General features: G+C 61.9%; 4 protein-coding genes across 4 annotated transcripts; 1 reads left to right on the forward strand and 3 right to left on the reverse strand.

Annotated features, from left to right (window-relative positions):
* Positions 1 to 346: 346 nt before the first annotated feature.
* On the reverse strand, positions 347 to 936 carry GGTG_12803 (hypothetical protein; the record flags this gene model as incomplete). Its single annotated transcript, XM_009230704.1, has 2 exons — positions 347 to 702; positions 810 to 936. 2 exons carry the CDS (start codon positions 934 to 936, stop codon positions 347 to 349), a joined length of 483 nt encoding a protein of 160 aa, XP_009228968.1.
* GGTG_12804 (alcohol oxidase) lies at positions 453 to 4,782 on the forward strand. Its single transcript, XM_009230705.1, has 6 exons — positions 453 to 2,108; positions 2,194 to 2,419; positions 2,488 to 2,781; positions 2,858 to 2,994; positions 3,065 to 4,198; positions 4,295 to 4,782. Exons 1-6 carry the CDS (start codon positions 2,008 to 2,010, stop codon positions 4,431 to 4,433), a joined length of 2,031 nt encoding a protein of 676 aa, XP_009228969.1. The 5' UTR covers positions 453 to 2,007; the 3' UTR covers positions 4,434 to 4,782.
* Positions 4,599 to 8,059, reverse strand: GGTG_12805 (minor extracellular protease vpr). Its single transcript, XM_009230706.1, has 4 exons — positions 7,761 to 8,059; positions 7,324 to 7,686; positions 7,103 to 7,250; positions 4,599 to 7,020 (listed from the first exon to the last, which is right to left on the reverse strand). Exons 1-4 carry the CDS (start codon positions 7,896 to 7,898, stop codon positions 4,946 to 4,948), a joined length of 2,724 nt encoding a protein of 907 aa, XP_009228970.1. The 5' UTR covers positions 7,899 to 8,059; the 3' UTR covers positions 4,599 to 4,945.
* Positions 8,060 to 9,617: 1,558 nt separating this feature from the next.
* GGTG_12806 (hypothetical protein) lies at positions 9,618 to 13,277 on the reverse strand (the record flags this gene model as incomplete). The annotated part of the gene is made up of 1 exon (XM_009230707.1): positions 9,618 to 13,277. One exon carries the CDS (start codon positions 13,275 to 13,277, stop codon positions 9,618 to 9,620), a length of 3,660 nt encoding a protein of 1,219 aa, XP_009228971.1.
* Between the last annotated feature and the right edge of the window lie 305 nt (positions 13,278 to 13,582).

Raw genomic sequence — 13,582 nt, forward strand, 5'->3', positions numbered from 1 at the left:
GTTCTTTTTCATAATGATGCATCGCAGGTTAGAAAGAAGCAGAGAAGCAGGGATGACGAGGGGGAGAGGGGTTGGCCGCCAAGGTGCAAAATCCGGGGAACGTCACAGCTGGACCCATCGACATGTCCCCGCACTTGGAGTGCCCTTGTTTTTGGGAGTGGGTCTCCAACAATGGCGATCGAGTCCACCGACATGGACTGGACAGTGAGGTTGCGAATCTGATTGGGGCATATTAAGTCCTACCGTGGTTTGCTGGATTCTGAGGATGCTGGAGATGCGCGGGGAAACAGCATGCTCCTTGTTTCCCGGCAAAAGAGGCCGGTTGGTGACGGGTAGGGTTATGCAGTTACGGCCTCGGGGATACCACGGGCCTGATGACGTAGGCAGCTGACGTAACTGCACTGAACTGGCTGCTCCTCTGCTTGACTTCAATGCCTTGCTTGACTTTAATGCTCCAAGAAAAAAAACACCCTCCAGCCAATACAGCGACACTGGCTGCGCCTCTGCCCCGACCCATCTCCGGCTTAACTCGATTGTCGCTACGCCTTGGCTTGCTGCAGCTCGACGGCCAAGCAAGGCGGGGGGTTTGCATCCTGCCAACCATCAGTGCCATCCACCACCCAAGCTCCACCCCCGCACGACTTTGCGTCTCATTCATGGACCAGCAGCCGAGCAGGAGAGCCTGTGCAGATGGCAAGCTCCCTATTGGTTGCGCTGTTAATTAACGGCCCGCCCAGCCCCAAGGTGGATGAACCGGACGCATCTGAATCCCACAGGCGTCCCCCTGGCTCCCACGCCAACCGACATACCCACCAAGTCAGCTTGCGGACAGACGGAGACAAAGGACCGGCCGCCCTTTGCCGTTTTGCATATCCGAGAAGGGCTTACAGGCCGGCCCCAGGTGGGTAGCGACCGTGACGGCAAGCTAGTCTGCATCTGGTGAGCTAGCTCAACCTCCAACAGCAGCTTTTGCCAGTCTTCTTGAACTGTGCTATTTCGTCATTGTTACTACCTCGAGGCAAACAGCACCGCGCATCTGCCCAACGAAAACTGCGTTTCTCTGCGCCAAGAGAGGGCCTGCCAAACGGGCAGACGCCCAGCTTCACAGCATCCACACGACGACGGGCTGCCCCCATGCGGCAGTGAGCAGCACAGCACACCCACCCGAGCAGCCCGCGCAGGAGGGGTAGTACGGGTGATACGCAAGAGAGCATGGCCAGGAGAGGAAGGATGATGACAATGCCCAATGGTTGGACAGTGCCAAACACAGCCGAGATGCCGACATAAAACCTTATCGATGCAAAGCCACCTGACCGCGCCTGGTCGATATCTCGTCGCTCTCGCTACCTGAAGCGGCATGCTTTACCGTGGAACGTCAGTATCGCCAACATGCCGCCGCGAGGGGTTCCCTGACCGGCCCAGCAACATACATGTTCACTCAATATCATACCCCCACGGCATGGGTATCGCCGGCTATTCCTGCAATCCTTGTGGGCATATCCCGGCAGCCGTGGGGTCTCCATCACCTCTACCCTGTCTTCATCTCACCCCCCGCCTCCACGTCGCAGGCCAAAACGAGAGGAGAGCTGCACTGATGCCAAGAACGTAAGACGGCAGAACGTCTTTGGTGCTTCTGCTGTCCCATTGGCCCCCCGCGGCACTGGTGCTGGGCGGCGAAAGAGGGGAAGGCGAGGAGGAAGTGAGGGGGTGATGCATGGCAAGCCGTGTCACAGAGAGGCAGCCCAGCCCGACCCATCATGTCGGCAAAACGGAAGACGAGAGACGGCAGGAACATGCCTGCGGGGAAGGAAGCTTCAGACGACGCAGTATGTTCAAAAGGGTACCCGGGAACCTGCCAACCACACCCGGATCTCGCCCCTTCTTCCTCGTCTTCCTGCTCCTTGTCGAAGCAGTCCCTCGTCCGTTCAGTACTTCTGGAAGCCTTCCATCTTAGATCAACACCTCATTTGAGTGTACAGAAGCGTGCCATCTGGGAAGTCGGGCAACATGGCTGATCCCCTCGCGGGAAGCTCGCCCGGCGCGCTGCCTGATGAGTTTGATATCATCGTGTGCGGCGGAGGGAGCGCGGGGTGTGTGGTGGCTGGTCGGTATGTCATCGATGCCTCCAAGACACAGGCTTCAGCCCTTGTCCATCAGTCCTTGCTGACATGGGTGGGCGCTCACCCCCTCTAGTCTCGCCAACCTGGACCACAACCTCAAGGTGCTCCTGATCGAGGCGGGCGAGAACAACCTCAACAACCCGTGGGTGTACCGCCCAGGCATCTTCCCGCGCAACATGAAGCTGGACTCCAAGACGGCCTCTTTCTACGAGGCCCGCCCGTCCAAATGGCTCGCCGGCCGCAAGGCCGTCGTTCCGGCCGCCCATATCCTCGGCGGCGGGTCTTCCATCAACTTTATGGTGTGTATGCCCCTATAATGCACGACAGCAGATGTGCAAAACGGCGACTGACGCTGTTTCACGCACAGATGTACACGCGCGCGTCGGCATCCGACTATGACGACTTCCAGGCCAAGGGGTGGACTACCAAGGAGCTCCTCCCGCTCATGAAGAAGAACGAGACATACCAGCGGGCCTGCCACAACGGCGACCTGCATGGCTCCGAGGGCCCCATCAAGGTGTCGTTTGGAAACTACACCTACCCCATCGCCTGGGACTTTCTGCGGGCGGCCGAGTCGCAGGGCATCCCGACGGTCGACGACCTGCAGGACCTGACGACGGCCCACGGCGCCGAGCACTGGCTCAAATGGATCAACCGCGATGTAAGTTGGAGGGCGATCGTCTTCGCATGTGTTGTGTCTATCCCTTGCTGACTGTACATGGGACGCGCCTTGTCAGACGGGCCGGCGCAGTGACAGCGCCCACGCATACGTGCACTCAACCAGGGCGGTGCACAACAACCTGTACCTGTGCTGCAACACCAAGATCGACAAGGTGATTATCGAAAACGGCCGCGCGGTGGGGGTACAGACCATGTAAGCCCACAGCGCTCCAACCAACCACGCGCTTCACAGGCCCGGGTAGCTTGCTAACGTCGCCACGCAGACCTACCAAGCCCCTGCACCCGAGACAGCTCAAGCCGCGCGTGTTCCGGGCGCGCAAGCAGATCGTCGTGTCATGTGGCACGCTGTCATCCCCTCTTGTGCTCCAGCGCTCGGGCATCGGCGATCCGGCCAAGCTTAAGGCGGCGGGCGTCGAGCCCAAGGTGGACCTGCCCGGCGTCGGGCTCAACTTCCAGGACCACTACCTGACCTTCTCGACGTACCGGGCCAAGGCCGGGACCGAGAGCTTCGACGACTTTGCGCGTGGCGACCCCGAGGTGCAGAAGCGCGTCTTCGACCAGTGGGAGCTCAAGGGCACCGGCCCGCTGTCCACCAACGGCATCGAGGCGGGCGTCAAGATCCGCCCCACGCGCGCCGAGCTCGACGAGTTCAAGAGCTGGCCGTGCCCCAGCTTCGTGCAGGGCTGGAACTCGTACTTCAAGGACAAGGCCGACAAGCCCGTGATGCACTACTCGGTCATCGCGGGCTGGTTCGGCGACCACATGCTGATGCCTCCGGGCAACTTCTTCACCATGTTCCACTTCCTCGAGTACCCCTTCTCGCGCGGGTCGACGCACATCACGTCGCCTGACCCCTACGCCACGCCCGACTTCGACACGGGCTTCATGAACGACGAGCGCGACATGGCGCCCATGGTGTGGGGCTACATCAAGTCGCGCGAGACGGCCCGCCGCATGGACGCCTACGCCGGCGAGGTGCAGAACATGCACCCCTTCTTCGCCTACGACTCGCCCGCCCGCGCCCACGACATGGACCTCGAGACGACGCAAAAGTACGCCCTGCCCGGCAACCTGACGGCGGGCTTGCAGCACGGCAGCTGGAGCAAGTTCCTGCCGCCCGCGGCCAAGCAACCCGACGTGCAGGTGCTCAACTCGCACAAGAAGGCCGTCTTTGACGAGTTGCAGTACTCGGCCGACGACATCAAGGCCATCGAGGAGTGGGTCAAGCGCCACGTCGAGAGCACCTGGCACAGCCTCGGCACCTGCTCCATGGCCCCGCGCGAGGGCAACAGCATCGTCAAGCACGGCGTCCTCGACGAGCGCCTCAACGTGCACGGCGTCAAGGGGCTCAAGGTCGCCGACCTGAGCATCTGCCCGGACAATGTGGGCTGCAACACGTGAGTTCCTTTTTTTTTCTTTTTTTTTTTTGAGCTACACACGCGCCAGCCATTATTATATGCAGATGGACTAACATTGCTTGCCACACAAAACAGGTACTCGACCGCGCTTCTCATTGGCGAAAAGGCCGCCATGCTCATCGCCGAAGACCTGGGCTACTCGGGCAAGGCGCTGGACATGAAGGTCCCCGAGTACAACGCCCCCGGCGAGATGAAGCTGGCCTGCCGCCTGTGAGCGGAGAGCGTGCGGATTTGGGACTTTGGATCCGGCGAAGCGCCGGCGAGGATATTTGCGCGAAATCGACAGTGAACATGACGTTATTTTGTCTCTTGTATTTCATCATCACGATCGACAGTTGCGGTGGCATGTCACCTCTAGTGCCGAAGTTAGCCCAGCTGAACACCTCACAACAGGAAAATCGGCAATGAGTTGGATCCACAGTTTGCGTGACTGCTGGGTATTTAAAAACGGACGTGACAAAAACGAGGCAATGCGAGGGTATTATAACGGTCAGTAGACGCTTGATGCTCGATGTCCGGCCGGAGAAACAGTGGGGAGAAATGCCGGTGTGGTGTGCATAATAAACGATGCACAAGACACAGTTATTCTCGCCAAATATCCCTCGGGGTCTAGGTACACGAGTACCGACATCCTACCAACAAACGAATGTATTATTCTATATCTTGATGTAGTACTTCATTATATCATGGTCTTACACACCGTGACTAACAAGGACATGCCCAAAACTAGGCCTTGAGGTATCGAATCCTAAAGGGCACCGTCTCGGCAACGTCGTAGTGCTCCAGCTTGGCCGGGTCGCCAAAGACGCGGAGCGAGCGGACGGCGATCTTGTACAGGCCCGGGGCGGCGTACTGGCCCGTGCTGAGGAGGCCGTCCCAGGTCTGGAACTGGCGGCCGCGCGCCTGGTAGCGCAAGGGGAAGCCGTCCATCTGGCCGACCGTCTCGAGGCCGCCCAGGGCCGTGGTGGTGGCGTTGGCGGCCGCCTTGCCGCCGCACACGTCGAGCGGCACCACGTGGGCCTCGATGAGGGGCGAGCCAAAGGCCAGGTTGATCGACACGTTCGGCTGGTCGACGCGCGGGGCGTAGAGCGTATTGTTGGACTGGCCGCGCGGCGGGAGGATGAAGGTCTTGTTGGCCGCCACGGCCGGGGCCGGGGGCGCGCCGGTGCCCGACGGGTCCGTGGCCGGGCGGAAGGCGGCCAGGTACGTGGTGTTGGGGTCCAGGGTGGCGTGCGAGTGGATGCTGCCGTAGACGCCCATGTAGGGGAGCGACAGGGCCGAGCCGTCGGAGCCGTTGACGAGCAGGTAGCCCGAGTAGACGGCCAGGCGCGCGGCGTCGAGGCCCGATGGGGGCGTGGCCGTCAGGCCGACGAGCTTGCGGCCACCGGCGGGGACGGTGAAGCTGGCCTCGTTGAAGACGATGCTCGCGTAGCTCTCGACGATCTCGTTAGGGAACACGGCCGGGAAGAGGGTGGTGGGGTCTTCAAACGTGTAGGCGGTGCCGGCGCCGCGGCTCGAGAGGGTGTAGGTGACGGCGGAGCTGCCAGTGTTGCTGATGGTGAAGTTCTGGACCGGCTGGAAGTGGTCCGTGTCGTTGAAGGTGATGCCGCTGGCGCTGAGGAGCGTGGTGGCGTAGGCGGCGTCGCTGGCCTGGATCAGACCGGCGCCCTGCTGGACGGCGGGGGCGAGGTAGGGCAGGGGGCCGCTGCCGCTGTTGAACATGGCGGGCTTGGCCGTCGAGGCGAGCAGGTTCTCGATGGTCTTGGGGTCCTTGGTGCCGCGGATGTTCATGATGAGCGCGTAAACGGCCGCCGTGAGCGGGGTGGCCATTGAGGTGCCCGAGAGGGAGGCGTAGGCGCCCTTGGCCAACGGGTAGGTCGACAGGATGTTGCCTCCGGGCGCGGCTACCTGCGGTTTGAGCTCGGCCTCGTACGTGGGGCCCCAGGTGGTAAAGTCGCTGGCGTAGCCGCCCGTCAAGTTGTTTGGCTGGGTGATCATGATCTTGGGGGACGAGTTGGGGTCCACCATGGCCAGCGTGACCTTTTTGCCCGCTTTCAGCGCCGCGACCCATGTGGCGCCCGTAGCCGCATCGACGGCAGCCGCGGCGAGAATTCCCGAGACGCTGCCGAGGTCGGTCGCGGGGGCGCCGGCGGGGACGTTGTTGTAGAAGACGATGTAGCGGGCGCCCTTGGCCACCGCGTTGGTCGCCTTTTGGGTGAAGGCACAGGTGCCGCGGCGTATGAGCACGATGTGCTTGCTCAGGTCGGGCGTGTCGGCCGGGAGGGAGTTGCAGGCGTTGGCAGGATCGGTAATGTCGAAGCCGACAGACCACAGAGGGAGGGTCACGCCACCCCAGGCCGCGGGGGCGCTGGGGACAAAGCCAAAGGTGGTGTCGGCGGCGCCTTCGATGGTGTACTTTGCGTTGGTGAAGAGCGTGGGCGTGAGGGTGTTGTCGAAGGACGCGACGGCCGTGACACGCTTGCCGTCAGCAGCGGTGCTAGCATAGAACAGGCCGGCGTCGCCCTCGTTGCCGGCGGCTACGATGCAAGGCACGCCCAGCTCGACAATCCTGGACACCACGACCGACCACGCGTTCTCGGACCAGCCCGACGGCCCTCCAATCGAGGCAGTGATCAGGTCCGCTCCGGACTCGTAGGCCATGGAGTAGGCCTTGATCAAGACGTCATCGTTGGCCCCGCCCTTGCAGCCAAAGACGCGGAACATGCCAAGCGTCACGTCCGCCGCCGCGCCGACGATGCCAAATGGGTTGTTGGTCTGGGCCGCGATGATGCCGGCGACGTCTGCAGCGGCAAAAAGTACACGTTAGCCTCCATCTAGTCATGACAGAGCCAGCCTGGCGACAAGAGATGTGAAGGTACTGACGTGTTCCGTGGCCGCCGCAGTCCATGGGGTCGGCGTCGGGCACGGGGAGATTGGTCGAATTGTAGTCGTCACCGACCAGGTCGTATCCGAACGAGACCAGGCAGCCCGGTCCGAAGCAGCCGCCCAGGGCCGGGTGCTTGTAGTCAATCTAGAACAGGGGGAGGGCCTCTCGTCAGCTCAAAGGCCACACGCAAGCCAGGGGCGTGGGCGACGCTACTCACTCCGCTGTCGATGACGGCGACCTTGATGCCCTTGCCGGTGACGCCCTTGTTCCTGAGCTGGTTGACCTGCGTCATGACGTGAGGCGAGAAGGTGTCGTTGCCGGCAGAGCCCTGGCGGCGCAACAGCTCGCGCGACTGGGCGTCGGGTAGGTTGCCGGCCCACTCGACCTTGTAGTCGGGGATGTTGTACCGCCTGACAGGCCACATGCGCTTGACAGCCGGCAGAGCGGCCACCTTCTCGGCCGTCTCTTCGACGTGGTCCTTGTCGTGGAAGACAATGGAAGCGCCCGTGAAGACCTTGGACCTGAGGTCCATCTTCACCTCGGCGTCGGGCGAAATGGTGTCTTTGAACTTGGCGAGATCCTAGGAACGGCCGCCAGGCAGTTGTCAGCATTGTGGGAGGTACGACACATTCGGGAGTAAGGAGAACAACTTACATCGTGGCCGTCCTCGTACTCGACAATGTAGGCGCCGTGAACGACAGGGGCGACAGCAAGACCCTCGGCGGGGTTGCTGCTGGACCTTGCGGCGCAAGCAGCCGCAAAAAGCGACAGCACAACAGTTCCGCGAACCATGTTCAGTTGGCGTGTCGGCAGCGCTGCCTGTCTTGTACAATAGATGACAAGGCGTGGAGCGGCAGCAAGGCAACAGAGAGCCTCCGGGGAGACCTATAACGAATGTCGGAGCCTGACAAGCGTTGCTGTCGCTGCTGAGCTCAAGAGAAGCAGACGGAGGACTCGGCGGGCGGCATAGTGGTATAAATACGCTAGCCAGACGAAGCACGGCTCGAGTCGGGAGTATAATGGCATGGCCAAGCCGGGTACGCGCATGAAGCACCTGCCAGAGGTTTGCCGAGGCGGAGAAGATGTCGACAGGCGGATATCGGAAATATCTACCTTCCATCTGAGGACTAGGTCAAGGCCAGGCCCCTGCATGCAATGTCCCCGATGCGGCGGTAGAGACCAGGTATGTGCCAACCATGGTGAAGGCGGGGGCAGGCATTGGTGCAAGGGACGAGGCCGCGGGGCGCAACTGTTGTTGTCTACTATGTACGTATAACTGTGAGTACCTAGGGAGCTCGACCAATAATATCATATACGTCGCAACCGTGGGAATAAGCAGCGGTTGGGATGCCCGGATGCTACCATTGCGATTCCTCGCCCATCCGTTCCCAAACAAGCACGAGTTGGCGGGAGGGCCAGCCCCGAGTCGAGTATTGGGAAGGGGGGCTCGCTTGACGGCTGGCGACTCTGCTCGCCTTGGTCTATTATCGCTGGGACAAATAGGCCTTGATGACGAAAAAGGGGTAGTAGCAGCAGACGATTGCTAACCTGGATGCCTAGTGCAAAACTCTCCTGTTTGGCGGTGGGTAATGTCCATCACGAGCTATTGCCAGGGCAGGGGACGTGCTGGTCGGCCGACTCAACCGAATCTGTCGAGTCCCGCCGTTGCAGCGAGTGAGACTCGGCTGGTGATCCATGGAGGAGCTGCAGCGTTATGGGGCCGCATGCGGGTAGAAGCGCAGGCGAAATGAGCCAGGCAGGGCTAGGTCCATGTCTACATTAGTTAGGTAAAAGAGTCGGGGCGATTGCGACTCGCGGGGAGAGAATGGGTTATCGAGGCGGGGTCGGTGAAAAGCACACGGCAGGCTGGCAGATGGGAGTTCAGGTCTTGAAGAGAAGCGACAGAAGGAGGGAGTCTAGCCATGTGGTCATTGTGAAGGTGCTAGATATGCATGTATGTCATCTCGTATGCCTCTTAGCTCTTGGGCGCTGATGGCTTCGGCAGTCGCGCTGCAGCCCCACACCCCAAGGCTTGGGGCCCCAGCTGGGGACGCCACAAAGCTTGATGATTCCAGGGGCATTTTGAGCTGTGTCGGACAAGAGCCAGGGAGGGCAGTGAACCTTTGGGTAGAGAGTCATGTGCCTGGGTTTGCCGTAAAAAGGAGGTCGGTTGAAGCAAAAGGATTGGACAATGTTGGGTCTCGGGAGATTGCGTCGACTGATTCAGCCGGAACAATTTGCATTTAGACTTTGATAAAGGAGGGGTTTGCGCGATAGGGACTGTCGGAGGTGATTGGTGCAGGGCAGATGCGCGACGGAATGTTGGAGCTGGAGGATTTTGATTGAGTGTGCTGGAGTAGGGAGACGGACCAATAATAATGGATCATATGGGGTAGAGCTGCCCCATATTTTATCATTGTCTTTCTTTGACCTACCCAACGCCCTCCGCGTCCAACAGACGACGGACGCTCACAGCAGTCAGCAAGCAACAACAGCACAGCGCCTCTTCTCCTACTCTAGCACAACGTACTTTTCCACCGGCACCGCTTCCATAAAGGCCGCCACGTGTATCCTCCCGACGGCCACGCGCTCGGCCACCTCCTCAAACTCCTCGCCTTCATTGTTAGACCTCTTCTTCTTCCTCTCAATCATCATGACGTTGAACAGCCCCCACGGTGTGCTGCCATCGTACAGCCGCGTGTCGAACTGCCCCGCCTCGTCGTGGTGCTCTTCGTCGGAGCCGCTCCCCCTCCTCCGCGCCCTCCGTCGGGGTACGCCGCCCACTAGCGACTCCATCGAGTAGACGCTGCCAACCTCGCCCAGCGGCGTCGCGTGTAGCAGCTCCTGCCCGACCCGCGGGTCCGCGCGCGTGCTGGCCCGTGACAGCACCACAAACTCGCGGCGCGCCCCCGCCGACGGCGTCCACGTCTTGTCCTGAGCCCCTGCCGCCCCCGCGTATATGTAGCCCGCGGCGAACCCGCGCTCGTTGAGGACGCGAACAACGTGCACCGGCTGCTGCTGCGGCTGATTTGCGTCGCCAGCAGTCGCCTGTAGTGACGTTCGGGTGCGGACTTTATTCTCCAGCGTGAAGCTCGCCGACAGCGTCCGGAAGTGCAGTCGGTGCGGGTGCTTTGGCGAAAAGTACTGATGGATTCTGCTGTCGCCATCGCCGGCTGGGGGATGTACCGGGTTCAGCCACCTGCCGCCAGTGCGGCCCCCGTCGCAGTTGTCATGCGTCTCGTTCTCGGTTTCCGCATCGTTATAAGTCCACCCGTCCTCCTCGTTCAGGTGCCACCTCCCGTCGCAGCCATGGTTGGGGTGCGGCTGCCCATTAAGCCGCAGGTCGGCCCCCGTGAACCACGCGTCGTGCACGTCCTCGACCACGGGCGCCATGTTACGCCACAGCAGCGGCGAGCCCGCCTCCTCCGACATGGGCATTACGCGCCCCTCGAGCCAGGGGTACGCCGCCTGCCCCGTCCAGCCCAGCCAGCTCCAGCTTGGGAAGATGGGCTCACCCGACACCGGGTCGAGGCGCCGCAGCGTGTTGCCCAGTGGGCACCACATGAGCGCCGCTCCGAGCTCTGTCTCGGGCAGCCCACCGGTGAAGGGACCCCTGAAGGCTGGTTCCAGGTGCCGTAGTAGGCCCATGACGGCGCGCTCGGCGTCCCTCGCGTCGCCGAGGTCGCGTGCCGTGTAGGTCGACACCACACGCGCGTACACTTCCATGTTGCTGGGCCGCGGGTCTAGGGCTGGTTTAAGCCCTAGGCTGCACGCAAACATGACCTGGTCCAGCATGTGTATCGGCTGTTCCTCCCCTGCAGGCCCCGCGCTGCCGCTATCGTCACCACCCCCTCCGCAACACGGGCCGTTCTCATCCTCGACCGTCTGTCCGTGCGGGCAGCACCAGGTGAGACACTCGTCCGTCACAAGCAGCCTTCTGGGCGACAGGACCTGCTCCTGTAGTGTCCATGCCCGCCTGTCCCACTGGCTCTGGCCGCACCCGGTCTCGTTGCCGCTGACGGTGCTGCCATCTTTCTCGCCCTTCTCGTCCCTTTCGTCCTCTTCACCCTTCCCCGTCACCGATGGCTCGGCAGTCCGTGCATTGGAATGGTGCGGGCTCGACATGACATTTCCAATCATGTGCCTGCCCACCATCTCGACGACCTGCCGCGTATGCTTTCGGGTTCCAGGCTCCACGCCAGGCAGTCCATGGGTGGCATCATCGCCGCAGCAGGCGCAAATAGTCAGTGCGCTGCCGCCGAAGACGCTGCCCATGCCCGCGATCTGCGCTTCAACGTCGGCCGGGTCGTCGTGCATGATGCAGAGCGCGTCGACCCAAAGGTGGCGCTCGCCGATCTCGCGTACCAGCTTAACGGCGTCCTGGATCGTGCGCGGCACCGTGTCCCAGAAGTGCAGCAGGCCCTTCGGATGCCGAAGCGCCCGCTCGCTGGACGCCCCGAGGAGCAGCATTGACCCCTGCGCAGCCGTCCCGCACACGTAGCTGAGCGCCACGTAACGGTCGTCTTCGTGCAGGTCGACGAGGCACATGTTTTGCACATCGATGACCCGCACGGGGTGCTGCTGCTGCTGCTTATTTGCAGTCATTGTTCTGCTGCTGCTGCTGCTGCTGCTACACTGCTCGCACGCCCGAAGTCGGTCGCGTACCCAGTCAAGGTCCATCTCGCTCGGGCTCCTTAGCAATCGGCCAGAACACCCGGTCGTGAAGGGAGGGGACTGCTGCTGCCCGTCGGCAGACTCGTCGGCGCCTGTGCCGATGGGACGGATGGCCATGCTGCGCCGTGGCCACGACCCCGCCCGGACGTCCTCGCTTGAGAAGAAGAACAGCTCGGGCGAGTTGCGCGCCGTGGGGAGCCGCACAGGACACAGATAGTATGTCTCGTCCAGGAGCCCGACCAAGGTGCTCATCTGTCGCGTCGACCGCTCCTCATCGCTTAGGTTGGCGGGTATGTCGGAGCTGGCGTCGTGGGCGATGATGCGAGCCACCAGCTGACATAGGCGGCAGTTTGTGCGCGTCATCAAGTTGAGCAGCGTGCCCATGGCGATAAAGTCGCGCGGCGGCGGCACGGCATCGCTCTCGCTCTGCCGGAACAGCGCGTCCACATCAATGTGCTGGCAATTACGGCACAGCGCCTGGAACGGCATCTCGAGCGCCCCGCTCTCGTCCTCGGTGCTGGCCGCGGGCTTCTTGATGTACCAGAACGGCACCGTGTGTCGCAAGGCCGGGTCAAACCGCCGGTTGAGGTTGACCTCGCTGGTGATGGCGCGGATGCTCCGCCCAGACACAGAGCTGTTGGCCGTGTGCCTGCTGCTGCTGCTGCTGCTGCTCCCCGTCAAAGACTCGGGCGTGTGGAGGCGCGTTCCGCTGCCGGCGCGACTGTGGTGCCTCGACGGCTTGGAGAAGGTGGACAGGCTTGACAGGGTGCCGAAGCTGCCGATGAATGGAATCATGGAATTGTTCGGCTCTGGCGTGAGCGCCGTGGGACTCTCGCACAGTCCGTCCTCGCTCTTTTCAGTCGCCCCCTCTCCCCCGACACTGTCCTTCCTCCCTACTGTGGCCCTAGAGGAAGAGATGGTCTGACAATCCTCTGGGATCGTCGCCTTGGGCGCGAAGGACCAGGGGCTACGGAAGATACTCCAGGCTCCTGACCCGATCGGGCTCACCTCGTCCACAAAGGCCTCGGCTGACTGTGGGTCCTCCTCTGGTGACACTACCATCTCCTGCTTCTCCTCCTCGTCCTCGATAGGGGCTGGGAGTCGCAACGGAGCAGTGGTGCCCCCGGTGCGGACGCGGATGACGGGTCGCGGCTGGAGGATGCTATCCGACACCTTTTTCGCCGCCAGGTTGACGTGGTGGGTCGTCAGGGCCGACAGGTTGGGGCAAGTCTGGGCACGCGTGATGCCCATCTTGATCTCGGGCTGCTGCACCGCTACGGCAGCGACGGCCGATGTCTCGGACACGCTCCTGTGGGCGATGGCCAGGAAAGCCGAGACGGCCAGTTGGTGCTGCGCCGCCAACGCAGCGGCCGACAGGTCCGGTATCGGGGATTCGGCGAACTCGACCGTGCGCGAACCCTTGGCCGACTTGCCGAAAGACAGCAGGTTGCGCAGCTTCCTGGTGGCCGGCGCCTTGGGGCCCCTCTGCGGAGGCATCGTTGGGGAGGGACGAGGGCGAAATGGGGGAAGACGAGTGGTGGGCACGATGACAGGGGCGTCGGGATGAGAGCGAGGAAGGTGACAAGATGTTCCGCAGAAACAACACTGACCCAGGTACCAGATTTCTAGACACGGCTCGACGACATGGACAGGTCAGGAAAGTACGGGTAGGAGATATTAGCATTAAATTACATCATTTGCTTGGCCGTGGACACTTTCCAGGACGGAGGAGAAACGAATGACTATCGAAAATCCGGGGAACCGTGGGTTTTCAACTCGTTGCTCACGGCTTGGGCCGGCTA

This window comes from Gaeumannomyces tritici (genome assembly GCF_000145635.1).
Source record: "Gaeumannomyces tritici R3-111a-1 unplaced genomic scaffold supercont2.9, whole genome shotgun sequence".
Classification (NCBI taxonomy): Eukaryota; Fungi; Ascomycota; class Sordariomycetes; order Magnaporthales; family Magnaporthaceae; genus Gaeumannomyces; species Gaeumannomyces tritici.

What these genes read in the sequence shown, in the direction of transcription:
- GGTG_12804 (XM_009230705.1), top strand. Translation starts at nt 2,008, where the DNA reads ATGGCTGATCCCCTCGCGGGAAGCTCGCCCGGCGCGCTGCCTGATGAG. An exon ending in GGGTGTGTGGTGGCTGGTCG is followed by an intron (nt 2,109 to 2,193) that starts GTATGTCATCGA and finishes CACCCCCTCTAG; the next exon opens with TCTCGCCAACCTGGACCACA. An exon ending in GACAATGTGGGCTGCAACAC is followed by an intron (nt 4,199 to 4,294) that starts GTGAGTTCCTTT and finishes CACACAAAACAG; the next exon opens with GTACTCGACCGCGCTTCTCA.
- GGTG_12805 (XM_009230706.1), bottom strand. Translation starts at nt 7,898, where the DNA reads ATGGTTCGCGGAACTGTTGTGCTGTCGCTTTTTGCGGCTGCTTGCGCC. An exon ending in AGTACGAGGACGGCCACGAT is followed by an intron (nt 7,687 to 7,760) that starts GTAAGTTGTTCT and finishes GGCCGTTCCTAG; the next exon opens with GATCTCGCCAAGTTCAAAGA. An exon ending in CTGCGGCGGCCACGGAACAC is followed by an intron (nt 7,021 to 7,102) that starts GTCAGTACCTTC and finishes TTGCCGCTGCAG; the next exon opens with ACGTCGCCGGCATCATCGCG.